The following is a 26,007-nucleotide window of genomic DNA, read 5'->3' as shown; positions in this document are numbered from 1 at the left end:
CTACAGCAGCACAGCTACAACATGGCACTGTAGATGCTTCCTGCCTTGACGGAGGGGGGCTTTGTGTTATTGTAATTAATCTATCTCGCTGGGAGGCAGTAGCTGGGTGGGTGATAGAATTCTTATGTCCCCCTAGCACTGTCATGCACCCTTAATACAGTATTCGCACCTGCCTTGAACAATGCAGCTGGTTGATCTAATTTTTAAGTTCAAATTAAACCAGGCCCCAGTATAAGCAGCCTTTGTGTGGTAAATGTGCACCATGTGTGTGGACTAGGCCCTCTAGGGGCTCTGTGCCCTACTGCACCAGGGCCTGGGCGCTCCCTACCCCCGGGGCCTGAGGCTGAAGAGGTTAGAGGGAATGAGGTCTCCAGAAACTGTGGTGAGGGGCTATGTAAGGCCCTTGGCGGGAAGCTGAGGCCTGGCCGCAGAATATCCTGCTCTCTAGGCCCCCTGGGCAGGCTCCTAGGAGACCCCGCTTCTCCAGCCACAGTCCTGGACTCCACTGTCCTTCCCCCGCCCCCTCTGGAGAAGCTCCGCCCCCGCCAGTGCCCCGCGGGGGCGATTGTCACGCGACCCGCCGTCACCTGACCAGGCTGGAGTCATATGACCGGTGCCGGTTTTCATGGCCGAGCTGGGGTTGGCGCTGCTACTGGTGGGCTTGGTGCTGGTGCCCGCGGGCGCCGTGTGGCCACAGCCCCAGCTGGTTCGCGGGTCGCCGGGCGGGGAGCGCTGCCGCCTGAGCCCCGGCCGGTTCCGGTTCGGTTACGCGCGCTCGTCGGCGGTGGGACCGGGATGCGCGGTTCTGGACCAGGCCTTCGCGCGCTACTGGCGGCTGCTACGCTACGCCGGCCCGCGCGCGCCAGGTGAGGGGCCCGAGGCCGCGGGGGCTCCATGGATATAGCGCTGCTGGGTGTGGGGAAGCGGTATGATGAGGGGAGGCTGGGCCAGGCTGCTGTGGAATTTGGGAAAGCGGTATGGTGAGAGGGGGATGGAGTGTGATGTTCTGGTGAAGGAGGGTGGTGTAGTCGGGGGAGGATGTGGTGAACTGCTCTAGAGTAGGGGGTGCTGCTCTACTAAATGGTGCCCTAGTGTGTGAAGACCCCACATTTTGGTATTCCCAATGAAGGCTCGAGGCGGCAGGCCAGGTACCATCTTGCTTCCCCTGTGGTGCAGGTACTTGGCCTGGGCTGGGGTTTGTAGGGATACTGCAGACTAGAATGCTTATATGTGTTGGGGTGCTTCACGTTGCTACCTCCCTCCTGTTTGGGAAGCACAAAATAAAGCACTAACTCCTTGTGTAAAGTGGGATGCTTGGCTGGACTGGAGGCTGGTGGGGCTGGGATAGCTTGCCCTATGTCAGCACTGGGCATTGACGTCAAAACTTTTACAGAACTCAAGACCAGTAGCAATATTTCCATGGAGTTTTAAAAGAGAGATCGATAGAGACTCTTCTTCAGGCATACATCTTCCACTGCAGTCTTTGCAGCACTGGCAACTTGAAATAAAAAATTACTACAAATAAATATGCTACCGGCTTCTTGACTCCTGATTCTGAGACTGAAGGAAATGGAGTGCTTTGGTTTAACACAATGCAGGTTAATAATGTGACTGTATTGACTTAACCAGTAGCCCCTCTTCCTGTCAGTTGCAAAACGGCAGCCTTTGGGCAAGGTGTCCTCAAAGTGTTTGCATGTCTGATTTATGAAAAGGGTATGCACTGGATTGGCTTTTAGTTATAGCAGCCAAAAGTCTGTGCTTCCTGCTGGTCTGCAAGCCCTTGCTCCTCAAAGCCGGTTTTACAGTTGGAAATTAACATGTATGGATAGAGGGCAACAAATAGCAGCTGTGCAAAAATAATTCAGGTAATACTTTTAGATCACATCTATGGTACATGTCCTGTAATAATAGCTTATGGAACATCTGTGTTCTAACACAACTTTTTCTTTGTAGTGAGTACTGGACTTGTTGGGCTGTAACACTGATCTATAGCTGTTGTCCCACAAATGCTACAAACCAAAACCATGTTAGCCCAATTGGGGCAGGAGGCTGTGAGTGATATGTAATATATAAGTTCTTCCTTTAAATGCACACACCTGTTTTCTGTCTTCTAAAAAGCTTAATCTTGTTAAATTTCATAGTAAGATTATATGTTGGTAAACTGGGAGCCAAAGTGGGCTCCTCATTTAAAATGAACCCGTGCAGTAAAACATCTGGTATGGTGCTGTGAATTCTGAGTTTTCAAGATATTGGAAAGTCAGTTGTTTCAACCCTCCTAATGGGTCCCTTCCCTTGATTCATACCCAAACTGGCTTCCTTTGAGAACAAAACTGGCTATTAGTTGTCTATTGGAGTCTGGTAGCCCCAGGCATAGGGGGTCCCATTGTACACCTTTATCTCGATATAACGTGACCCGATATAACACGAATTTGGATATGACGTGGTAAAGCAGTGCTCCTGGGGAGGTGGGGCTGCGCACTCCGGTGGATCAAAGCAAGTTCGATATAACGCGGTTTCACCTATAACGCAATAAGATTTTTTGGCTCCCGAGGACAGCGTTATATCAAGGTAGAGATATACTAGTTGCTGAATGAAAATAATACCTAGCTCTTCAATCAGACTTTTCATCAGTACCTCTTGTCGGAGAAAAACTCAGTTCTCGCTTTTTGTTTAGGTGCAGCAGAGTCAGATACTTTATTCTGTTTAGCAGCTACAACAGGGAGAGAGTGCACTAGTACATAGTCTCCCCTTCCTAGACAGGTCTTTCAACAGGTAAACAATTACAGCAGGCATTTATACTTTTGTTACAGAAAATGATAAGCAACAGCTGCATTTTGTTTATACATAGGTCATTCTGATATCTTGTTTTTCTCACTTAAAGAGACGCCAGTCTACATATTGTATTATCTACACAAGGTCGAAAAACAACTTCTCACATAGTGCTTTTCCACTCGCCTCACACAATCCTCGCTTCTACAAATCTCACGTTATTAGGGTTACATCTAGCCTAACTCTGGCTAACAGAGACTGTCATGCATTAAGATCCCCTACAAATCCCTGTCAGTTCTTTCTGTACTTCCACACTCTCAAAGTGCTTCACAAAGGAGGTCAGTAACATTATCCTCATTTAACAGATGGAGAAACTGGAGCACAGGAAGGTGAAATGACTTGCCCAAGGTCACCCTACAGGCTAGTGCTAGAGCTGGAGTAAAACCCAGGTCTTCTGATTCCTAGTTCAGTGTTCTCACTGCACCAAAGAATTAATAATTTTAACATAAAAGTGTAAGAAACATAAACAAAATCACAATGAGATGTCAGGTTAATCATTTGTAGCAGATATCCCAGTCCTTAATACCAGATGAAGCACAGCAGTGACTTGGCAAACATCCCGTGAACATGTGTACAAAAAACTCAAGCATACTCAAACAATACTCTGTAGATTGTTTAAGCAAAAGAGGCTTGTTCTGGTTTATTAAAGTCAATGATTACCAAGCCTCCAGACAGGCGAACAAAGCAGTTTTGCTCCCTATCTCACTTCCTGGATCTTGTTTGTTAGTTCTGTCTAACACAGGCAGACACTAGATCCCATTTTCGTTGGCAATCCAATCTTAATTCTAAGAGTGGTGATAAATCAGGGGTCGGCAACCTATGGCACGCTTGCCAAAGGTGGCACACGAGCTGATTTTTGATGGCATGCGGTGCGGGCTGAGCTGCTCAGCCTGCTGCCACTCTGGGGTTTCCACCGCCAGCTCCTGTCAGTCAGGATCCCACCGCCGGTCACACTCAGCACCTGCTGAGCTGCTCACCCTGCCACTGCTCTGGGGTTCCTCCCGCTGGCCCCTTGCGAGCTGGGAGCCTGCCGCCGGTCCCACTTTGTGCCCGTTGCTGGCCTAGGTGAAGGAACTCCAGGCTGGCAGCAGACTGAGACCCCAGCTGGCAGGAGCCGGTGACTGAAACCCCAGAGCAGGGCAGGCTGAGCCGCTTAGCCCACCCCAGCTCTGGGGTTCCCGCTGCTGGGCCCTAGCCAGCCGGCATCCTGCCGCCAGTCCCACTCAACGCCTGCTGCTGGCCTGGGTGAAGGAACCACAGGCTGGCAGTGGGCTGAGACTCTGGCTGGCAGAAGCCAGTGGCAGAAACCTCAGAGCGGCGACGGCGGGCTGAGCCACTCAGTCACTGCCCTTGGGTTCTGGCTGCTGGCCCCTTGGCAGCCGGGGTCCCCCACGGCAGCCCCACTCACCTTGCTTCCGGTTGGAGTTCCAGTGCAGGCCCACTGCCAGACAGAGTCCAGGTCTCAGGCCCTGCTCTGCCCTACCAGCTGCCAGCTCCACTCACCTCAGCTGCCTATCTGGGGTTCCAGCTGGTTAACAACTGATCACTCAGAAGCCTGTGTGCAGCTTAAAGTATCCAAATACATGCCAGACATTGGAAAACTCAGCAAAGAAAAGCAAGGGCAAGGATCACACTAAACTGATAAGACCTGCATTTTAATTTAATTTTAAATAAAGCTTCTGAAACATTTTGAAAACCTTGTTTACTTTACATATAACAGTAGTTTGGTTATATATTATAGACTTATAGAGAGACCTTCTAAAAAATATTAAAATGTATTACCGGCACACACAGCCTTAAATTAGAGTGTATACATGAAGACTTGGCACACAACTGCTGAAAGGTTGCCGACTTCTGTGATAAATTGACCATACTTGATTAAATTGGAACTAACCTGAATGCTCATTGAGCTCTCATCTGTATGGGATGAGGCTGCTGAATTGGCCTGTGTGTTCTGTTCTGAATTACATTCCTCCCTTTTGTGCCTGGGCCTCAAAGTGCTTCATAAATATCAATGAATTAACCTGTGCTGCCTGTCAGGGAAGTGTCACCCCCATTCTACAGATAGAGAAACAGGCAGAGCTGACAGGCCAGGTGCTCAAAGGCATTTAGGTGCCTAACTCCAAGTCAAAGTTAGGTGCTTAAGTGCCTTTGAGGATCTGGATGTAAGTGACTTGCCCAAACTCATAACTGTTTATAAGTATGGGAACAGAATCCAGAGCAGTCCTCCATACTAGCACTTCAACTACTAGCCGATGCTCCTGCTCCAAAGATGAAAGTGGCATTTATTTTATTCCACCCCATCTCCTTTGGATGTTCACATGGTGTGATGGTAACCTAGGCGTAGATGGTGTGAGGCCTACAATTCTGGTATGTGTGCTTGTAACCCAAAGTCAGTACTTGGAGGATTGCCCCTTATTGGAGTTCATTACTGTTGTAAATATAGGAGGGCATTCACTGCAGGAGAATATGTGTAATCCAGAAGTTCCCAAAATGTGGGATAGGCCCCCATAGGGAGTGTGGAGAAACACTGGGAAGAGGGTGCGGTGGGCCTGGTCCAGCCCCCATGGGAGGCAGGGAGGGAGCACCGCCCAGCCCCTCTCAGCTCTGCTCCAGTCCTGCCCCCAGCAATCTCCCCCTCTCCTGGCCTCGGCACATCTTCACCCTCAGCCACTGGCCGCAGTTCTGTTTCCAGTCCAGGGCAAAGGCTGGGATGGGAGCAGAGCCGCACCTGGCTGTGGGTCTGGCTGCCGGTCCCCACCGCAGCCCAGCTACAGCTCCGCTCCCCTACCCAGGTTTGGCCACTGGCCTCGCTCCCAGCCCAAGACCCACCCCACAGCTCTGGCCCCAGCCTTGGCCCCCTTACCCCTGTCCGTGTCTTCCCCATCCCCCTGGGCGGGTGGGCGCAGACAGGGGTGGGGGGTGACCCTTAAAAGTTTGGGGACTACTGGTCTAGTCTCTTATTAAAACAAGCTGGGCCAGTTCCAAGCCTTCATGCTGTCAGTGCAGAGGCACTAAGGAATCAGCTGCCTCACTTCGCTCTCTGGGAGGGTTCTATGTGTGAATACATTCTCTGTTGCTTTCTCCTTGGGTCTCCTGGCTTCTTTCATTCTCTTCAAATCCCATCCATGGCATTGGGGTTCTACTCTTTACCTGGCGTCCCCCCATTTCCCTTTTAGTGGGATGCTGCTGCTGTAACTGCACCAGCTCTGGTTTTCTTCACTGTCTCAGCTCTTTCCCTTTCCAGCATGGCCCTGGCCCTGAAGATGTTGCTTGCTGTATGAAGAGTAGTTGGAAGAATTCCCCTCCACGTTACCCCCTCACAAAGGCATCTATATCCTCAGCACATTCTCTCCATCCAGGAGTACCTGCTTTGATAGGGGAAATTGTCAAGCTCTCCTGTCTCCAAGACAAAAAGCAAGGTTTTTCTAATCCTGGCAGAAAGGGGACATGACTTACTCCTGGGTTCATGCTACAAGGTCAAGTGCTGAAGGGCAGAAACTTGGTGTGGGATGGCTCATGACTTCCCAGTAAGCCGGTAACTTTTCGTTGTGGCTGCCGTCATGTCCTCCAGAATCTACTCTTTCATTTAAAAATATTCCCCTAGCCCTTGTTGTCATGAAGCTGTGAAACCAATGTACACTGAGGCTGTAATGTTTGCCTAAGTCTGCAGACAGCCTGAGGCAATAGCTCTGAGAAACACAAAATACATCCCATTAATAAAAAATAAACAGTAAATCAGATGCCTAATAATTTGAACCATTTCGCCATTGATCAAAGCGGACAAGGAAAGAAGGGAATTGGTGATATTAGAATTTACTCTGCACAATCTGCTGTTAATGCACCTTATGCTAACATTGCAGGTGAATAGAGCTGGGGTTTGACCAGATGGGAAAATAAACAAGTGGTTCTCTCTCAGATTTGACTTTTGTAAATAGCAGTGGAAAACTTTTGATTTAAGATCTGAAGGGACCCCACATTTCTAGATGTTGCTAGAAATCTAAACTTACACAGAATGGTCTCTTAGAATATGAGTTAACTACTTATACTAAACAATCTGTTCCACCTTGTATTTAGCTGTGATACTTTGTGACCTTTCCCAGACTTGAAGAAAGGGGGGACATAGATAGCTCAGTGGTTTGGGCATTGGCCTGCTAAACCCAGGGTTGTGAATTCAATCCTTGAGGGGGCCATTTAGGAATCTGGGGCAAAAATCTGTCTGGGGATTGGTCCTGCTTTGAGCAGAGAGTTGGACTAGATGACCTCCTGAACACCCTTCCAACCCTGATATTCTATGATAAGAGCTCTGTATGGCTTAAAATGTCAGCTTTTACAAACAGAAGTTGGTCCAATAAAAGATCTTACTTCACCCACCTTGTCTTGCTAATATCCTTCGACTAACATGGCTACAACTACACTGAAAACAAAGAATAAAACTATTATTCACACATCTATGCCAGTGGGAAAACATGCCCATCAAATCACTTGGAACATTTCTTAGTGTTTGGGCTCGTGATTGTGTGTGCTCAGATCTTCCTCCTTAGCTTCAACATGTCCTTGCATTCTTTCCGAAGTACAGTGGCTCATATGGGCTCAAATTACTCCCTTGTGACTTGCCTAATTGTGTTGATGTAAAAAAAAAATCTTTTATTGCAAGGTTTTGTCAGGTATAACACAGAAAAGGGAAAAATCCAAGCCATATGTGGAAAGGAATATTGTGTTCCATTGAACTAGTGTTGAATTGGAGTTCCAGTTAGAAAGGGGCCTAGTGATCGTATTTCAGAGAGTTGGGGAGACTTCAGTGTGGATTATCTACTTATTCAAAATGTTCCCATGCAGAACTCTGATCTAGTTGGTCTGGACTGTTTGTATTTGGAGTGAGCATCCAGTGCCCACAAACTAAACCCTCTCCGAGCTAAAATATTCCCATCTACTCAACCTCCTCTTGCCCTCCTTGAAAGAGCCTGTTCAAACAAATAAACTTTGCAGCCTGACCACCTGGTTGCTAAATCTGGCCTCTGGCAGATGGAGGCATTTTTTCATACTGACCCTGAGAACACCCTCCCAGCAGTACTCTCCCATCCACACAGGGGGCTGCAAACTCAAAGTCAGGGTTGGAAGGGACCTCAGGAGGTCATCTAGTCCGACCCCCTGCTCAGAGCAGGACCAATTACCAACTAAATCATCCCAGACAGGGCTAAGTCAAGCCTGACCTTAAAAACCTCTAAGGAAAGAGATTCTGCCACCTCCCTAGGTAACCCATTCCAGTGCTCCACCATCCTCCTAGTGAATAAGTTTATCCTAATAGCCAACCTAAACCTCCCCTACTGCAACTTGAGACCATGACTCCTTGTTCTGTCATCTGGTACCACTGAGAATAGTCTAGATCCATCCTCTTTGGAACCCCCTTTCAGGTAGTTGAAAGCAGCTATCAAATCCCCCCTCATTCTTCTCTTCTGCAGACTAAATAATCCCAGTTCCCTCATAAATCATGTGCTCTAGCCCCCTAATCATTTTTGTTGCCCTCTTCTGGACTCTTTCCAATTTTTCCACATCCTTCTTGTAGTGTGGGGCCCAAAACTGGACACTGTGCTCCAGATGAGGCCTCACCAAAGCCAAATAGAGGGGAATGATCATGACATTGTAGATTATTAGGGTTGGAAGGGACCTCAGGAGATCATCTAGTCCAATCCCCAAATGGCCCTCTCAAGGATTGAGCTTACAACCCTGGGTTTAGCAGGCCAGTGTGCAAACCACTGAACTATCCCTCCCCCCATCTGCTGGCAATGCTCCTACTTATACATCTCAAAATGCTGTTAGCCTTCTTGGCAGCAAGGGCACACTGTTGACTCATGTCCAGCTTCTCGTCCACTGTAACCCCTAGGTCCTTTTTTGCTGCCTAGCCATTCAGTCCCTAGTCTGGAGGAGTGCATGGGATTCTTCCATCCTAAGTGCTGGGCTCTGCACTTGTCCTTGTTGAACCTCATCAGATTTCTTTTAGCTCAATCCTCTCATTTGTGTAGGTCACTCTGGACCTTATCCCTACCCCTCAGTGTATCTGCCACTCCTCCCGGTTTAGTGTCATCTGCAAACTTGCTGAGGGTGCAGTCTACATCATCCTCCAGATCATTAATGAAGATATTGAAAAAACCAGCCCCAGGACCAATCCTTGGGGCACTCCGCTTGATACCAGCTGCCAACTAGACATGGAGCCATTGATCACTACCCGTTGAGCCCAACAATCTAGCCAGCTTTCTAACCACCTTGTAGTCCATTTATCCACCCCATATTTCTTTAACTTGCTGGCAAGAATACTGTGGAAGACCGTATCAAAAGCTTTGCTAAAGTCAAAGAATAACACATCCACTGCTTTCCCCCATACACAGAGCCAGTTATCTCGTCAAAAGGCAGTTAAGTTAGTCGGGCATGACTTGCCCTTGGTGAATCCATGCTAACTGTTCCCAATCACCTTCCTCTCCTCCAAGTGCTTCAGAATTGATTCCTTGAGGACCTGCTCCATGATTTTTCCAGGGACTGAGGTGAGGCTGATTGGCCTGTAGTTCCCTGGATCCTCTTCCTTCCCTTTTTTAAAGATGGGCACTACATTAGCCTTTTTCCAGTCATCTGTGACCTCCCTCTCTCGCCATGAGTTTTCAAAGATAATGGCCAATGGCTCTGCAATCACCTCCGCCAACTGCTTTAGCATCCTCGGATGCAGCGCATCTGGCCCCATGGACTTGTGCTCGTCCAGCTTTTCTAAATAGTCCTGAACCACTTCCTTCTCCACAGAGGGCTGGTCACTACCTCCCCATACTGTGCTGTCCAGTGCAGTAGTCTGGGAGCTGACCTTGTTTGTGAAGACAGAGGCAAAAAAGGCATTGAGTACATTAGCTTTTTCCACATCCTCTGTCACTAGGTTGCTTCCCTCATTCAGTAAGGGGCCCACACTTTCTTGACCTTCTGCTTGTTGCTGACATACCTGAAGAAATCCTTCTAGTTACTTTCAACATCCCTTGCTAGCTGCAACTCCAAGTGTGAGTTGGCCCTCCTGATTTCACTCCTGCATGCCTGAGCAATATTTTTATATGCCTCCCGGGTCATCTCCACTTCTTGTAAGCTGTTTTTTTGTGTTTAAGATCAGCAACTTCATCAAGGATTTCACTGTTAAGCCAGCTGGTCGCCTGCCATATTTACTATTCTTTCTACACATCAGGATAGTTTGTTCCTGCATCCTCAATAAGGATTCTTTAAAATACAGCCAGCTCTTCTGGACTCCTTTCCCCCTTATTTTATTCTCCCAGAGGATCCTGCCCATCAGTTCCCTGAGGGAGTCAGTCTGTTTTTCTGAAGTTCAGGGTCCATATTCTGCTGCTCTCCTTTCTTCCTTGTGTCAGGATCCTGAACTCGACCATCTCATGGTCACTGCCTCCCAGGTTCCCATCCACTTTTGCTTCCCCTGCTCATTCTTCCCTGTTTGTGAGCAGCAGGTCAAGAAGAGCTCTGCCCCTAGCTGGTTCCTCCAGCACTTGCACCAGGAAATTGTGCCCTACACTTTCCAAAAACTTCCTGGATTGTCGGTGCTCTGCTGTTTTGCTCTCCCAGTAGATATCGGGGTGATTTGAAGTCCCCCATGAGAACAAGGGCCTGTGATCTAGTAACTTCTGTTGGTTGCCTGAAGAAAGCAACCAACAGCAAACCCAACATCTTAAGCTCCTGGAAATCAGGTGTGGCCAGTGCAGGTCTCAGGACCTTTTGGGAACTCAAGTCTGCACTCCCAGCTCCAATCACCTTTGATGCTTCACTGACCCTAATTTGCTGTGATTGTGGTTTTGTGTTTTTGTTTTGCTTTTTTTAAAAGATCCTTGCTTGTGTTCCAATCCCTGACAATAGCTGGTTCAGACAACAACTTCCTGGCACTGCTCTTAGCCTGGATCCTTGTGATTGTCTCCATGTCCCAGAGCTGGTCTCAGCTCAAATGGCGAGCGTGTCCCCTTCCCTCTGGATGCCTGATTTATCTATGTTTTTCAAAGGGGTGTGGCTGCTCTGCTGCCTGCTTGCTTGCTCTCTGATAGTCAAACATACTCTTTCTAGCTGAGATGTGTAGTGCTGGCTGGGTGGGACTCAGCTGCAGGCCCTGCTTGGTTATTGTTGCACCATTAAATTCCTTGCTGGCTATGGATTTTGTCCCATCCTGGGGATGGCCCGCCCTCAAAGGCATATGGGTGCACTTTGCTCTGCTGATGTTCCCTGCACTCTCTGTGTTAGAGGATTATCTGCATTCAGTAGGGTTGGTTGCTAGATCTCACTGGGCTGGTCCTCATGGGGCGAGGTTGTTGGGGGAGATTCCATCAAGGCTCAGTGCTTTCTTTACATAACCCACTTCTGTTGCATGTAGCGTTCCCCTTCGCATGCTCCTTGGAGAGCTGGGGTAGTGATTTTCATTTCTTTCTGGGACAGGTTAGAATCATATGGGCTGTTTGGCTAGTGAGTGCCCTGCCAGCTCTTGGTTCATCATTGAGCAGACAACTCCACTGCTTGCTGGCGAGCCTGCTTAAAGAACAGCGGATGCCTGATGGAAAATTCTGAAAGGCCTTTGCATTATAAACAATTTTGCCCTTATTGGCTCAGCCTTGCAAGAGGACAACCACAGCTATTGTTTGCACTTGGAGAGAGCTGTTTATAGCCTATTCTATTGGCCTTCCTCTGCCTGCTCGGAAAGAAGTCCATCTAAAAAATCCCTTATTCACCTGACTCAATTCTCCACTTAACTAGGCTGGGAAATGCTGTCCCTTCTTTCTGTTGGTCCCAAGAAGAGTCCTGGAGTGAGGCGAGGCCCTACCTCTTCAGTTCAGTGGTGGATATTGCTGTCTCTCTCCCTCCAGTAGTGGGGTTTTGCGAAAGGGACATTCCTGTCCCTGATACACTCGGGGATCTGGGTTTTCCTGCTTTGCCCAGCGTGGGCAATGTGGCAGCCTTTGTTACTGACCTCTGTATTTGTGAGTTAAATTAAAAGGCTTGCTACTCACCCCTTCTTCCCTCCCCATATCCTGCAATCTGTCATGGAAGTATTTTGCAAACTTTAGCTCACGGCACGTGGACCCTCATACCATCTGAAACTTGGTGGGACAGAGCCCTTGGGAAGTGTTAGTCTCTGTAACTGTGTGCACTCTCATTTGGATCCTTTAGCATGTTGGTTCCCTTCATCTTCAGCCAAAGTGTGTTGGCACTGGTTCCCCCCATGAATTAATGCTCAGGGAGGGGAGTAGCCAATGGTGCTGGTTAAAGTGGGCAAAGTATAAGCAGGTGCCATTGGGCCTGTGGGCAGCACCTCTTTCTACTCTAGAGCTGAGCTCTTTCTGAGCTGAAACTGGACATAGCTGATCATGGTTCCCAGTGGTGGCTTTACATTATGGCCCCTCAATTAATCATCCTTGAGATTGCTTTGGACAGTCCCACCCTTTGCTCAGATTGACCTAGCTGCTCCCATTGGAGTCAATGAGTGTTTTTGCCCAGGGACTCCAGGGGGAGCAGAGTTAGGCTGATAATGGGTACTTTGGAAAATCCTACCCCAAATCAAAACTGGGCTCTGGTTTGCAGGAAGGAGTGACTAGGGCTCTCACCGAGTGGGCCACCAAGTACCACTGTGTATCCTCTCCACTCTTTAATTTGACTGGGCCTATTCTCCTCTGACCCTGTTGTTGCCTTGGCCAACCACATGAGAGGGGTCTGATCAGCGGGGACTCTCTTTGCTAATTTCATTGGATTGGAGCCTGATGATAATATTCCATTCCATAAGCCTCTTGATGCACTCAGAGATGCATCATCACCTTCCCTCATAGTGTTTGGAAACAGGGAGGAATGCCCTGGGGCCTGTGTCTCCATCCAAGGACTCTGCAGCCCCTGAGACTTCTAATAGGGACGTGGGCAAAATATGGTGGCCTGCGGGACCATCCTGCCCGGCCCCTGAGCTCCCAGCCGGGAAGCCTCGTCCTCAGCCCCTCCCCCGCAGCCATGTCACCGCGCGGGCCATGCTCTGGCCCGCCGCTCCCGCTGGGCAGTGTGGGGAGCACAGCTGGCTCTGGCCAAGTGTTGCAGCTGTGAACTCTTCCTGCTGGTAAGGGGACAAGGGGGGATAGGAGGCGGGAGTTCCTAGGGGGCAGTCAGGGAGGAGGGGGCGGTTGGATGGGGTGGAGGTTCTGGAGGAACGGTCAGGGGATGGGGAACAGGGAGGGTTGGGAGTGTGAGTCCTGGGGGGCCTTTCAGGGGGTGGGGATGTGGTTAGGGGTCGGGAGGGCAGTCAGGGGACAGAGAGGGTTGGATTAAAGGGGTGGGATCCCAGGGGGCAGTTAGGGGCGAGGGGTCCTGGGAGGGGGCGGTCAGGGGACAAGGAGTAGGGGGGATTGGATGGATTGGGGGTTCTGAGGGGGGCAGTCATGGGATGGATAGTGGGCAGGGGGTAGGCTGTTTGGGAAGGCCCAGCCTTCCCTACCTGGCCCTCCATACAGTTGTGCAACTCCGATGTAGTCCTCGGGCCAAAAAGTTTGCCTGTCCTAGTCTAATAAAACATGACCTCCCCTCTTTGCTTTCCAAACAGAGTTCTGCTGTCCAAAGTGCTGTGTGAGCTGGTGATAATGTGGACTCTGGTCTCCCTTAGCTGCCACTAATCAGTCTAGCCAGCCTGTCCTTTGGCCTCTCTAGCACTGAGGGTCTACGGCACTGGTGAGGGTGGCACTTCCTGCTCAGGTGGTTGTTAGTTATTGGTCCCATTGCTGATTCTCCCATCATGTCCAAGGCAGCGCTCATCAGATTCTCCTACTTCAGGCTATTCTTCCAGGTGTTTGGGTTAGGGTTCGAGGGGCCACACACGATACTCACATTACTATTGCCTTGGAATGAGAGAATTAGGCAGCAGCCTAGCAAAGGGTTGGCTGGGTTGTTTGTTTGCTCTGGCAATGTCTTCCAGAACAGGCCTTTGAGTCTAGAACTCGCTGTCCCCTTTGGTCTGATGAAGCCCCTGTCTCTTGACCTTTATGGCTCTACAAACAGGCAGAGTTCTTGCTTCTCTCTGGATTAACACCTGCATTTGCCCCACTTGCTGGGGCAATTCTTTTATTTGCAGTTGAAGCAATAGTAACATGACATTCAGCTCAGTCTAAGTTTTGTTGCCTTGACTAGGCTGTTAGTAGAGTTTCTCTGCAGGACCTCTCTTTCTGACCTTAGTTCACTCTGCCCTCACAGCCCTTCCAACCTTCCTTAGCTCCAGCTTGTAGTTAAAAGCCACACCTACCACACACATGAGCAGGGATCAGTCAGCATTTCCATCACTTAACAGACAGCAGGTATCCTGCAAAGCTGGGCTTGGGAGGCAGAGTGTGCTGAATCAGTGTTTGGTTAATCCATATTCTGTGTGTGTTGCAGAAGATACGCGACCCTGGGAGCCTCTTTGCACTGAGTTGCTGGTCTCCGTTTCCACACCGCGTTGTGATGGCTTTCCCGACATGGACTCTGTGGAGAGCTGTAAGCATCAGTCTGTCACAAAGCAAGAATGATACTGGCTGGGTAGCAATGATCAGGACCAAAGATCTAGGCCCACTTTAAACCAGGAGGCGATATGCTGCACCCAAACAGCATTGCCAGGACACCCTGGATGCAGTGCAACAAATGCAGGGTGTACACAGCTGTACAGAATGTGCCCTCTTTTAGGGAGTAATGACTTCTGGCAGCTGTCAGTAAGAGAGTTAACAGGTAGTCTTCTGTTCCCTGGAACCCACAGTGCTGGGGTCCACCCCGGGTCATTGCTGTGGAAAACTTCAGTGCTTTGTCTGTTATACCCAGGATCTTGAGTCCTGCCTCACAAGTGGCTCTGGTTTTGGACCTACAATTGTCAGGAATATATAGTACTCTCTATCCCTAGATTTCCAAGCCCTCTACATAGGAGGGCAGTATCAGGATTTCCATTTTACAAAACAGGCACAGACGGGGAAGTGACTGCTGGTCCAAAGTCTCCCAGCAGGCTGTTGGCAGAACCAGGAGTAGAACCCAGGTCTCCTGACCCCATCTCTAGTGCTTTATCTGCTAGGCTATGTTACTTTTCATACAAAAATCAAGTTTACTATTGCCCTGTTCTTTCTTGAAACATTTTCACCTGAAACTGTATAAATGGGAAGGCTAAGGAGGGGGTTGATTATATCTGGCTCCCACACATCTTCCATTATTTCAGAAGTCCACCTTTCAGTCTCATCTGTTGGGGTACACCAGTTATTGTTGAATTGACCCAAGAGTGCCAAAGGCACCAAGCTAGGCAAGCAGTGTGGATTGGACCCTGGGTGGGAGCAAGGGTTCCTGTTGAAATATTCCTCTTTAAGCTATCTAAAACTTGGCAGCGCCCGGTTCAATCCACGTCATGGAGCTGGGGCTGTAATAACTCGCAGTGGGGCTCACCTGGTTGGGGAGGGCTGTGCTAGTGGTGATAACATCCTGTATGGTGCTGTGTTTCAGACAAGCTGTCCACTTCGGAGGACTTTTCGCTGCTTTCTTCAGAGAGTGTCTGGGGAGCTCTCCGAGGTGAGGCTGCATTTTCCATTTGGGATGTCTGTCCCCATTAGTGCTTTCTATTGAGCCTTGCTGCTGGCTCTACTCCCAGGCCCGTTGGATGGAGCGTCTCCCTGTTCCAGTGTGTTCTAGCTTGCTGTGTTAATTGGGCTCTTCTCCTTTGAGAGGAATCCATACCCAAAGCCTAACTGTCTGTCTGCTTCCTGCAGGCCTGGAGACCTTCAGCCAGCTCATCTGGAGAGATGAGGACGGGACGGTGAGTGTGACACTTGCTGAGCTGGAGGGAGGCATTGATGTAGGGCAAGGTGATGGGTGCAAACTCTAGTGGGGATGCCCTGCCCTGTTCTGCCTCATGGGGGAAGTATTGCTTAGCTGCTAAATGTGGCCACACTGTGGGTGGACTGCAAAGAGAATTCTCTTGAGTCTTCCACCTCAAGGATTGGGGCTTCAGGGGGTAATTTTTAAATCAGGGATGCAGGTCAACTCCTGGAACACCAATGAGTTAGCACAACTAGGGCTGAGGACCACATGATTTGACAGTATAAGGCTCTGAATAGTGCCGAGCCCCTGGCTGAAGGGAGCCATGTCCTGGAGCTCTGTACTCATTCTTTTAGCTGGCTTCGCCAAAGTGCTATCTGCAGGCTAATGAAAGTGCTCCTGCCCAGCCCTCCTGTGCCCCAGGGAGGTGGAGATCTCTGCCTGGGGAGGCAGCTAACCCTGCTGTAGAAAGCACTCTCCTGGGGACGTTAGGGTGTCTGTGTATTTACTCTGGGCCTTCCCTGAGGGGCTGCTCATCACCCACATGCCCTTTCTTGCAGTTCTACCTCAACAAGACGGACATCGTGGACTTTCCCCGCTTTGCTCACCGGGGCCTGCTGCTGGACACATCTCGCCACTACCTGCCTCTGAGAGCCATCCTAGAGACTCTGGTGTGTGCCCAGGTGCCCAAGCATATGCCCTGCCTTGCTGGCAAGCTTGCCAGCCTTTGATGTGGCATTGTAGGCAGAGCAGTCTGGCTAGCCGTTCCCTTCTGCAGGGCAGTTGAGGGCTTCCTGAGGGCCTCTGGGCCTGGGCACCGCATTGGCTCTGCAGACGTGTTTGATGGTGCTACGGGGTCAGATAGTTCCTCCCAGCCAGGAGCCCTTACAGCTGGGTATAGATAAAGCACCATGGCAACGCTCAGGGGCGAGGAGAGGAGCTCACAGAGTGAAGCTACCTGATGGGTTTCAGCCATAGTGGAGAGAGGGGCTGTCGGAAGGGGGTTGGATGGGGGTGGATCTAAATCAAAGACAAATGCTGCTAATGCCCTGTATCCCTTCTGGTTTGCTGCCCTCCTTAGGCCCCTTGTGGATTTACTCCCTGGGGAACTCGCAGCTGCCTCATTTGGGCTGTTTTCATTCTCTGTGCAGATGAATTGGAGAAAGAGAGAGAGCCCCACAGACTCTTCCCCTCCCCTCAAAGCTGGCCTTTTCTCTAGGCAGTAGGAACACTAGCCCACTGCACTTGGAGCAAGCCACAGTGGCTGATGTTTCTGTGCTTTTTTCCAGCAAGAACGGGGCCAGATGGAATCCTTGCAGATAGTCCCTTGGAATTATGTTTCTGGTATCTTTTCCCCAAGTCTCCCTCACCTCCCCGCTGGGGAGCATCGGTGTTTCCTGCCAGCCCCAAGGAGTAAAGGACTATAGACCAGTGTGACTAATGAAGGGGCCTCACCTGCCTCTACATGGTTTCCCTTTTCTGTACAAAGGGAGTACCCCTGGGGCCTTTCTGTGCTGTGCCTAGGGTATTTCCTTACTTGGCCTTATTTATAGGATCTTTGTAAATGAGGGACTCGTTCACCTCCTCGGGCCTAATCCCTCTCACCCCTCTCTTGATGCTGGCGCCCCTTTCACAGAACCAAATGCAAAGCAGTTCCTACAGCAGGACAAGCTTGGTTTACAGGAACAAGTGTGGGGCAGTCTTGAGATGGACTAGTGTCTCTTTAAATGATTCCCAATTTAAGGGAGGAGAAGATGGATTAAAACTCTTGAGCTCGCTTCAGGAGTAACTAGGTGAAATTCCCTGGCCTGTGCTATTCAGGAGGTCAAACCAGATGATATAATGCTCCCTTCTGCCCTTCGAATCTTTGACTCTGAAAATGACAGGGAAGGCGAGAGTGATCTAGGGCTTGGAGAAACGTAAGAAGCCATGGGAAGGTCTGTGTAACTCTGTCCCTTAGCAAGGGACCCCAGATCATTAGTCTGAAATAGAATATTTCCAGCCACTCCTCAGATTGGTGTTTGGCTCTGAAAAATGGCCCTTATTGGTCTGCCCACTTTATTTTTGGAGTCTTAGTTGCTGACCTTAGTGACAAATCCCAGGCTTTACTGTGCTTGTAGCCCTGCCAACTCAAGGTAAACGGGTTAGTGCAGGATTCCCTTGCGTTGGCAACACAGTTATGTTCCATCAGTTCCTCTTGTGCCGATCCTGTGGCAGTTTCACAAGTGTCAAGGGCAGACCTGCAGAACCTCTTTCCAGTGACAGTGGGTAGATCCCCCGTGATTCTCAGATCCCAGAGGGAACAGGAAGGGCTCATGTATGTATATGAGCCTGTCTTTGTGACTGGAGCTTGTTCCAAATGGAAGTCGAGAGGGAATAGCCCTGGGTGCCCTGATCCCTGCTTGGAGGCCACTTTGGCATAGAAGGTGTGTGAAAGCAGGCTGGCTGAGCTGCCAGAGTAGGGCATGGGTGTGTTTATCTGAACTGTTGCTCTCTTATGGCTCCCCAGGATGTCATGGCTTATAACAAGTTCAACGTATTTCACTGGCACATCGTGGATGACCCTTCCTTCCCGTACGAGAGCGCAGCCTTCCCGGAGCTCAGCCGAAAGGTAGTGCATCCACTTTCCTGTGCAGCACCCTAAAGCATGCTGTCAGAGCAAGCTCCAGGGGCCCTGTTCTCCCACCACTGATATATGAGGCCCCCATTAAAACCAGTGGGAATCCCGTGTCCTGCAAACGAGAAGTGGGCCCCGTATTCTTGTCCTCTCCTGATGGATGTCTGTGCATGTGCTCTCTATGTAAAAAGTGGTCCTCAGCCCATATGCCACCAGGCCAAACCTCTGTGCTGCCCTCGGTACCTGATTCTGTTAGTACCCACTCTGTTGGAGACTGCAGCATCATGCATTCTTTGGCTTTGTGTTGCAAGGAAAGATCAGGTTTGAAATAGAAGCCTGGATCACAAGTGAAATGAGTCCAGTGATCTCAGTCCAGGCCCTGGACAATATTTGCATCACTGAATCGCAACATGCATAACTTAGCATAATTGGCAGTGTTGGTGTCTGATGGATCCAGGGCTGGGATAGTAGGGTGAGGGTTAGGGCAGGATTGAGGTGCACGGGCAATGCAGTGTCGGGTCAGAGCTGGGACAGTGGGAAATGCAGGTCCAGGGCTGCGAATGGAGAGACCGTGGCCATGTGCTGCACTTTAGCTGGCATGACTGGCCTCAGTTTAAGAGCTGCATTCTCTAATTCAGCGGTTTTCAAACTATGGAAGCCCAAGACCCACTGCCCGGGGACAAAGCAGAAGCCCAATGGCTTCCGCCTTGGGCATCGGGGGGCAAATTACAGGCCCCCTGCCTGGGACTGAAGCCCTTGGCTTTGGTTTGCCCACCCCCCACCCAGGGAGCAGGGCTTGGGCGAGTTCAGGCTTCAGTCCTCCCTCCTCGGGATTTGTAGTAATTTTTGTTGTCAGAAGGGGATTGCGGTGCAATGAAGTTTGAGAACCCCTGCTCTAATTTCACCCTAGAATGTAAGGAGCAATGCTGGTGACTTGTAACGAGCAAGAGCTTCCTTGTTAGCCGCCCTGGGGACAGATCTGGGTCCCCCAGGGGCAGTTCCCCATCTTCCTTCATTCTTACGTGACCGTGTCAGAACAGATGTAAGGAAATCATACTTATGCAGTTCCTGGAAACTTGCTGGAAACCCGGACTGGGCAGCAGCCTGACAGGAGGAATTCCCTGGCCTGCTGGGGGAGCACATAAAGTGCGGCCAGATACTCGGTAGGGGTTGTCTATCCAGACTCCTCTGCCCCAAGTGGGAAGTGGTGCTGGCAGTGGCTGCTGCCCAGCTGGTACTGTTGTGGGAGGGAGGCAGATATCTGTGCGCTGCACCAAAGCTTTCCAGTCATTACAGATTGCTTGGGCCGGGCACGGGGCTTTTCCTGTCAGCACAGCGGGGAGCTGACTAGTGGCGATGGCTAACAGTAGAGCGAGGTGGGTCGAAATGGGCATACGTTGGAGTAGTAGGGACCTATGCTTCCTGTGCTCTCCCAGGGGGCTTACAATCCCGCCACCCATGTGTACACGCTGAACGACGTGAAGCTGGTGATTGAGTATGCCAGGTTACGTGGGATCCGAGTCATTTCGGAGTTTGACACCCCTGGCCACACTCTCTCTTGGGGCCCAGGTAAGTAACTGAGCCTGCCCAGGGGGCCCAGAGCGAAGGATGGGTTGGGGATTCTGGGTTGTGCCGAAAGATGGGTCTCAGTGATCTAGGTCTTAGCACTGATATCCAGCTAGATGTGTGTGCATCCCTTTGTCAGAGCCTGGGCCTGGCCAATAACTTGCTCTTAGCTATCATGTCTGCTTGTCTGGTGGATGTGAGGAACTCGGGGGAGGATATAACCAGGTATAGTACAGGGAGGCGCTGTTTGTGCTGTCCTCACCAGACTGTGCACCTCACTCCTGATCTACAGGATCCTTGCTATCCTAGTCGTGGGCCCCCAACGCCTCTGCCAGTATGCCTCAGCTCATCTCAGCACACACCTGCTTCATGCCTGTCTCAGAACATTGCTTGCTAATCTGCTTCACAAGTACTGAATTTGTAAGGGAGAGGATGGGGTGTGTGTGGGCCTGTAATCCAGTCTAGGCCCAGATCTTGGCTAGTCCGGTTAGTATTGTGCTTTCCTTCGGGAGCACAATAGTCTGGAGCCATGGCCCCCTTGTAGGACCTTAATCCATGCAACTGTTGCATTTCCCATTCCATCTCCTCACGTAGGCTAAGAGCCTGGTGTGGAGGGGGGGTCAGGTTCTGGCCCCTTCCCATCATGCAGAGATGACTCCCTGCATCCAGCTTCCCGCTCCAGTGCAGCCGCATAGTTCTCAGCCTTACTTGGCATGCTTGAGGCTGCCTGACCCGGATGAAGCACTGGACAGGGAGTCCGGAAGTCTGGGTCTATTCCCAGTCCTGCCACTAACCTGCTGGCTGACCTTAGGTACATCACTTCCCCTTTCTTGCCACAGTCTGCCCCCTGTCCACTTGTGTGCAGTGTTGAGATCTGTGGCTGGGACATGCTCGCTTGGTGTTGGGGGGGGGGGGGGGGTATGCGCTGGGATATGTGTCACTGAAGCATGAGATGGGAGAAGACGGTTCGAACCAAGCATCTGCTTGTCCTGGGTGGAGCCTTTGCTCTCTCCTCTCCCTGACCCCCTTGTTTGCTCTGCCTGGAGTTGCCTGGCTGTCCCCTCCCATGTTGGGGAGCAGCAGGCGGCATTGGCCAGCCAGTGACCCAGAGCTTGGTGGCACATAAACTCTTCCATACAGCATTCTTTGGTATTTACCCAGGTGCTCCGGGCTTGCTGACGCCCTGCTATGCAGGTTCGATTCCCTCCGGGGCCTATGGGCCAGTCAACCCCATCCTCAACACCACTTACCAGTTCATGACAGAGCTCTTTAGGGAGGTCAGCACCGTGTTCCCAGACTTCTACCTCCACCTTGGCGGCGACGAGGTTGACTTCACCTGCTGGTGGGTTATGCTTCTTTGTAGCTGGTCAACAGGGGCCGGGATAGCAGGGACGGGTCCATGGGGTAAATGGCTTTGGACTGTTGACTGATCACTAGCTAGGAAGGGTCTGGATTACAGCAGTGCTTAGAAGTCCCAAATGAGATTGGCACCTTGCTGTGCTAGGCACTGTACGTAAACACAGCAAGAGACAGTCCCTGCCCCAAGAACCTTCCAGGCTAAATCGAAAAGAGAGACAGGGAGAGCAGTGCTATTATCCCCATTGCACAGAGGGGGAACCGAGGCACACAGAGGCATGAGGTCGCACAGAGAGGCATGAGGTCACACACTGTGTGTGTGGCAGAGCTGGGAGCACAACCCAGGTCCCCTGAGCTGTGCGTTGGCCATAGACCATTCTTTCTCACTAGCAGTTACTCTTGGCCTAATAAAACAAATCAGCCCCCAGTCTTTGTCAAACTACACAAGGCAAGAGACATTAGCGCTGAGCAGCTGCCTGAGAGAAGCAGACACCACCAGCCCATCCAGAGACAGCTCTCGGGCTTGCAGCCATTGGGGACGATCCCCCACCCACCCTGTAGATATGGGCAGTGTGGCATAGCAACGCCGTGTCTTGCTGTCCTTCCTGTCACTCTTGGCACATGTCCCCAGGGTGCTGGACACTCTGCAGTGTGGCCTGTGATTTCATACTCCTCCTGTCTTTGGCGCGCAGGAGGTCGAATCCGAAAATCCAGGCCTTCATGCAGTGGATGGGGTTTGGCCAAGACTACGCCAAACTGGAATCTTTCTACATCCAGAGGTGAGGGCCATGGCAGGGGCCTTCAGAGAGCAGCAGCTTCGGCACAACCAGTTTGTCTTCTGTGGCTCATACATTCATCCCACTGCTCTATTTCCTCCTGGGGAGCAAAGATCCCTTGAGAATACCCACCACCACTCCAAAGCTGGTACCTGGGTATGGCTCCACCATACCCTATTCCGCACAGGCTTGTGTGGAGAGTTTACCCCAAAGGGGACCAGGGTTGGTGATGGCTCTGGATAGTGGGTGGGGGGTGTACTGGGAGCCCTGCTTAGGACCTGCCTTGGAATGGGGAAGGGAGAGAACCACGGTAACTTCCTGTCTTGCTGTAAGCACCTGGCCTAGGTAATGTTCCTGTCTAGACCAGGGGTCTCAAACGCGGCGGCTTGTGGGGCTTTTTTGTGTGGCCCGCCAAGCTTCCCCCCTCCGCCCCTCTGCCTACCTCCAGGCCAGGGTGGGCAAACTAAAGCCTGTGGGCTGGATTTGGCCCGCGGGATTGCCCCCTGTGGTCCTGCGAGCCCCGCGCTGCTCCTTTAAGTGGCTGGCAGCGCGACCCTTTGGGTTGGAGGGGAGCGGGGAGGAGGCAGAGTGCTCCTGCATTGCCTCTCTTCAAGGTACCACCCCCTGCAGCTCCTATTGGCCGGGAACAGGGAACCGCGGCCAATGGGAGCTTCGTGGGAGGTACCTGGAGGAGCAGCAGCAGAGCTCTGTGCCCACTCCTGCTCCCCCAGCGGCTGTGGTTCCAGATGCTGGAGTGAAGTGGAGCGGCGTGGGGCCAGGAGCCTACCCTGGCCATGATGCACGCCACTGCCACCCCGGAGCCGCTCTAGGTAAGCGGCACTGGGCCAGAGCTCGCACCCCTCCTGCACCCCAACTCCCTGCCCTGAGCACCCTGCTGCACCTCACACTCCTCCTGTACTCCCTGCGCTGAGCCACCTGCTGCACCCCGACCCCCTGCTGCACTCCTCTTTCACCCCACACACCAACTCCCTGCTTTGAGCCCCCTGCCGCACCCTGCACACCTCCTGCACCCCCTGGTGACAGGGAAGGGACAGCTTTGGGGTGGGGTCTTTGAGGAAGGGGGTGGGAAGAGGTGGGGCGGGGGGGCCTCATGGAAGCGGTGGGGTGGGGGCGGGGCCAGGGGCAGTGAGAGTGGGGATGTCAGTGGTGCTGCCCTCGGGTCAATGCACTAGACCTCATGTGACCCTTGTGGTCATTTGAGTTTGATACCCCTGGTCTAGACACAGTCCGTGACTTAAGTGATGGAGGCTCTGGCTGGACTCTGCTGGCTGGAGCTGTCCCTGTTTGTTCTGTACTGCTTCTCTCCTGGCTCCAGGTTGCTGAATATCGTCTCTTCCTACGGCAAGGGGTACGTGGTGTGGCAGGAGGTGTTTGATAATGGTGTGAAGGTGAGAACTGCTCTGTTTTCCCTGCTACAGGCCTCTGGCTTTCATCAACAGCCAATGCAGTGTGTCCCAGTGTGTTTTGGGAAGGGAGGGGCCTGGCTGCGTGGAGGGATGACTGCTTACTGCATGGTCTCCTCCTGCCCCATCCCCTGCTGGGCTCTGCCAGGCACTGAGTTCGCTCTTGGGCCAGGGGTTGGCAGAGGGGGGGCAGGAATTCTCCACTCTCACCCAGGGGCTTTTTCCCTCTTTTGTTGGCTATGGCTCTTCCCCTGGCTCCTTGTGGCCTGATCCCATAAGAGGCAGATCTTTGATCCTGTCCCGGGCACTCTCTCCCTTTGGACCCATAGCTTCCTCCACCTCAGGTGTACCTATTCAGTCACAACCTACTGTATCAACTTCTCGCTATACCCACTCCAGGCCAGCGCAGGGGCTGGTTTACACCATGGCCCTGTTAGTGGTGGGGATGGATGAGGAATACAGCCAGGCACTGTCACTCAGAGCTGCCCTGCTGCTGCAGCCTCGCTGCTCCCCCCTCAGGGAAGGCACTCCCAGCATCTCACTCTCCAGGTCCCTTCTGCTTCTCTTTCCCCAGCTGAAGCCAGCCACTTCTGCCTGGTACCGTGAGGGGATTGTGTGGGTCAGAGAGGGTGTCAGCTAGGGGAAGAGGAGCAGGGACTCCCCTGGGAGCGAGCTGTCTAGGTACTTACCTGGCCCTCATTGCCATAGTAACTGAGCACCTCGCACTCTTTTCTCACTGGGAGGCTTGCAGGGGCTGTAGCATGGGGTGCTGAGGCGCAGGCAGAGCTCAGACACTTGTCTGAGGTCACATAGAAAGTCCAGAGTCTCAGTCCAGCGCCCTGACTGCTAGAGCATCCTTCCTAGTTTACCCTTTGGGCTGGGTGCGTGGAGTAGAAAGCACGACGTAAATGTCCTCCATGGGGTCAGTTTCACATGAGGACGTGGCGTGCCTGTGCTGCATTGCTGTTGGGGTGTGGTTGTCTAGAAGAATCATCTCGCTAACTCTTGCCATTACCAATGCAGCAGTGACTTCCCATTTCTGCTGCAGGGTCCAGGGTTGAGCTAGCAGGAGGTAAGTGTGTACAGCTCAGAGGTGTATGTGGCTCTGGGGAGTGTGAACTGAGGGTCGTCTTTGGGTTGCACAGTTCCCATGTCCCTGCTGAAGGTCTCCATGTGGGTGGTGTGTGCCTTTCAGTGCTGTGTGCTGCAGATTGCCTCGGGGGCTGTCGGCCTGGCTTTTCTCAAGTGCTAGGGGAGTGGGGCACGGTGACGCCTTGCATGGAGCATCATGCGTATTTCTGTCACGTGTGGCCAGGTGAAGCCGGACACCATCATCCATGTGTGGCGGGAGAACGCTGGGCCGTACCAGCAGGAGGTGGCTCGAGTCACCAAGGCTGGTTACAGGGCCCTGCTGTCTGCCCCCTGGTATCTCAACCGCATCTCATATGGACAGGACTGGCAGGCGGCTTACCAGGTGGAGCCTCTGGAGTTTGAAGGTGTGTCCCTTGCACTTGTGGGCTGTGTCAGCCTCCCCTGCGGGGCCTCACACATAGCTAGCTGTCAACGGGGTGATGTGGCAATCCTGGCTGGTCAGTCAACTAACAAGCAAGCCAGTCGAGAACTTTCTACTGCCGAACCGAGTGAGCACAAATGCCTGTGGTTTTGGCTCCAGTGACTGGCAGCTGTCCTGCCAGTCAGGGGATGGGCACTGAACAACCTCCCTCTGGCATGAAACCAGTCAAACTGTCTTTCAGCATGTGTAGCTGATGGCTGCCTTCGGGGACCTTCAGGACAGAACCCTGAGTCTCTACAGCTTGAGCTGGTGAGCCAGGCTCTGTAGCTGGAGGCTGTAACAAACTCCTCTCTGTGGGCTGGAGACAGAGGGGACATGCCACACACTGCTCCATGGGTCTCACCCCATCTTCCAGTCCTTTGTCATTTGAACAAGCATCTCTTTTGACAGGCAGCCCTGAGCAGAAGGCGCTGGTGATTGGCGGAGAGGCCTGCATGTGGGGTGAATTTGTGGATGTAACTAACCTGACGCCCAGGCTCTGGTAAGAGAACCCATCAGAGGACCTGTGGATTACAGTGTATGATGCTGTATATGAGTCAGCAGTGTGACTTTGTTGCCAAGGAGGCCAATGGCATATTGTACTGTACCGGTAGGAACGTTGCCAGCAGATCAAGGGAAGTGATTATTCCCCTCTATTTGGCACTGGTGAGGCCACACCTGGAGTATTGTGTCCAGTTTTGGTCCCCCTACTACAGAAGGGATGTGAACAAATTGGAGAGAGTCCAGCAGAGGGCAACAAAAATGATTAGGGGGCTGGGGCACATGACTTACAAGGAGAGGCTGAGGGAACTGGGCTTATTTAGTCTGCAGAAGAAAATAGTGAGGGGGGATTTGATAGCAGCCTTCAACTACCTGAAGGGGGGTTCCAAAGAGGATGGAGTTCGGCTGTTCTCAGTGGGGGCAGATGACAGAACAAGAAACAAAGGTCTCAAGTTGCAGTGGGGGAGGTCTGGGTGGGATATTAGGAAACACTATTTCACTAGGAGGGTGGTGAAGCACTGGAATGGGTTACCTATGGAGGTGGTGAAATCTCCATTCTTAGAGTTTTTAAGGCCC

General features: G+C 51.7%; 1 protein-coding gene across 3 annotated transcripts in view; it reads left to right on the top strand.

Annotated features, from left to right (window-relative positions):
* The first annotated feature begins 598 nt into the window (after positions 1 to 598).
* The window catches only part of HEXA (hexosaminidase subunit alpha), a 32,624-nt gene continuing 7,215 nt past the window's right edge, over positions 599 to 26,007 (top strand). Inside the window, exons 1-12 of one of the 3 annotated variants that reach the window (XR_004372188.2) lie at positions 599 to 866; positions 14,248 to 14,346; positions 15,328 to 15,393; positions 15,591 to 15,637; positions 16,200 to 16,310; positions 18,149 to 18,250; positions 19,693 to 19,825; positions 20,984 to 21,164; positions 21,871 to 21,957; positions 23,291 to 23,363; positions 24,694 to 24,874; positions 25,346 to 25,432. Coding sequence is in view for 2 of the 3 variants with exons in the window: in XM_032769416.2 (XP_032625307.1) it covers positions 626 to 866; positions 14,248 to 14,346; positions 15,328 to 15,393; positions 15,591 to 15,637; positions 16,200 to 16,310; positions 18,149 to 18,250; positions 19,693 to 19,825; positions 20,984 to 21,164; positions 21,871 to 21,957; positions 23,291 to 23,363; positions 24,694 to 24,874; positions 25,342 to 25,432 (1,412 nt within the window). In the remaining variant the exon portion in view is untranslated. Of the gene's footprint in view, positions 867 to 14,247; positions 14,347 to 15,327; positions 15,394 to 15,590; positions 15,638 to 16,199; positions 16,311 to 18,148; positions 18,251 to 19,692; positions 19,826 to 20,983; positions 21,165 to 21,870; positions 21,958 to 23,290; positions 23,364 to 24,693; positions 24,875 to 25,341; positions 25,433 to 26,007 lie in introns of all 3 variants that reach the window. The other 2 variants (XM_032769416.2, XM_032769423.2) reach the window with 2 other exon arrangements.

Source organism: Chelonoidis abingdonii, chromosome 9 (genome assembly GCF_003597395.2).
Source record: "Chelonoidis abingdonii isolate Lonesome George chromosome 9, CheloAbing_2.0, whole genome shotgun sequence".
Taxonomy (NCBI): Eukaryota; Metazoa; Chordata; order Testudines; family Testudinidae; genus Chelonoidis; species Chelonoidis abingdonii.
This window is presented reverse-complemented; position numbering and strand designations above follow the sequence as displayed.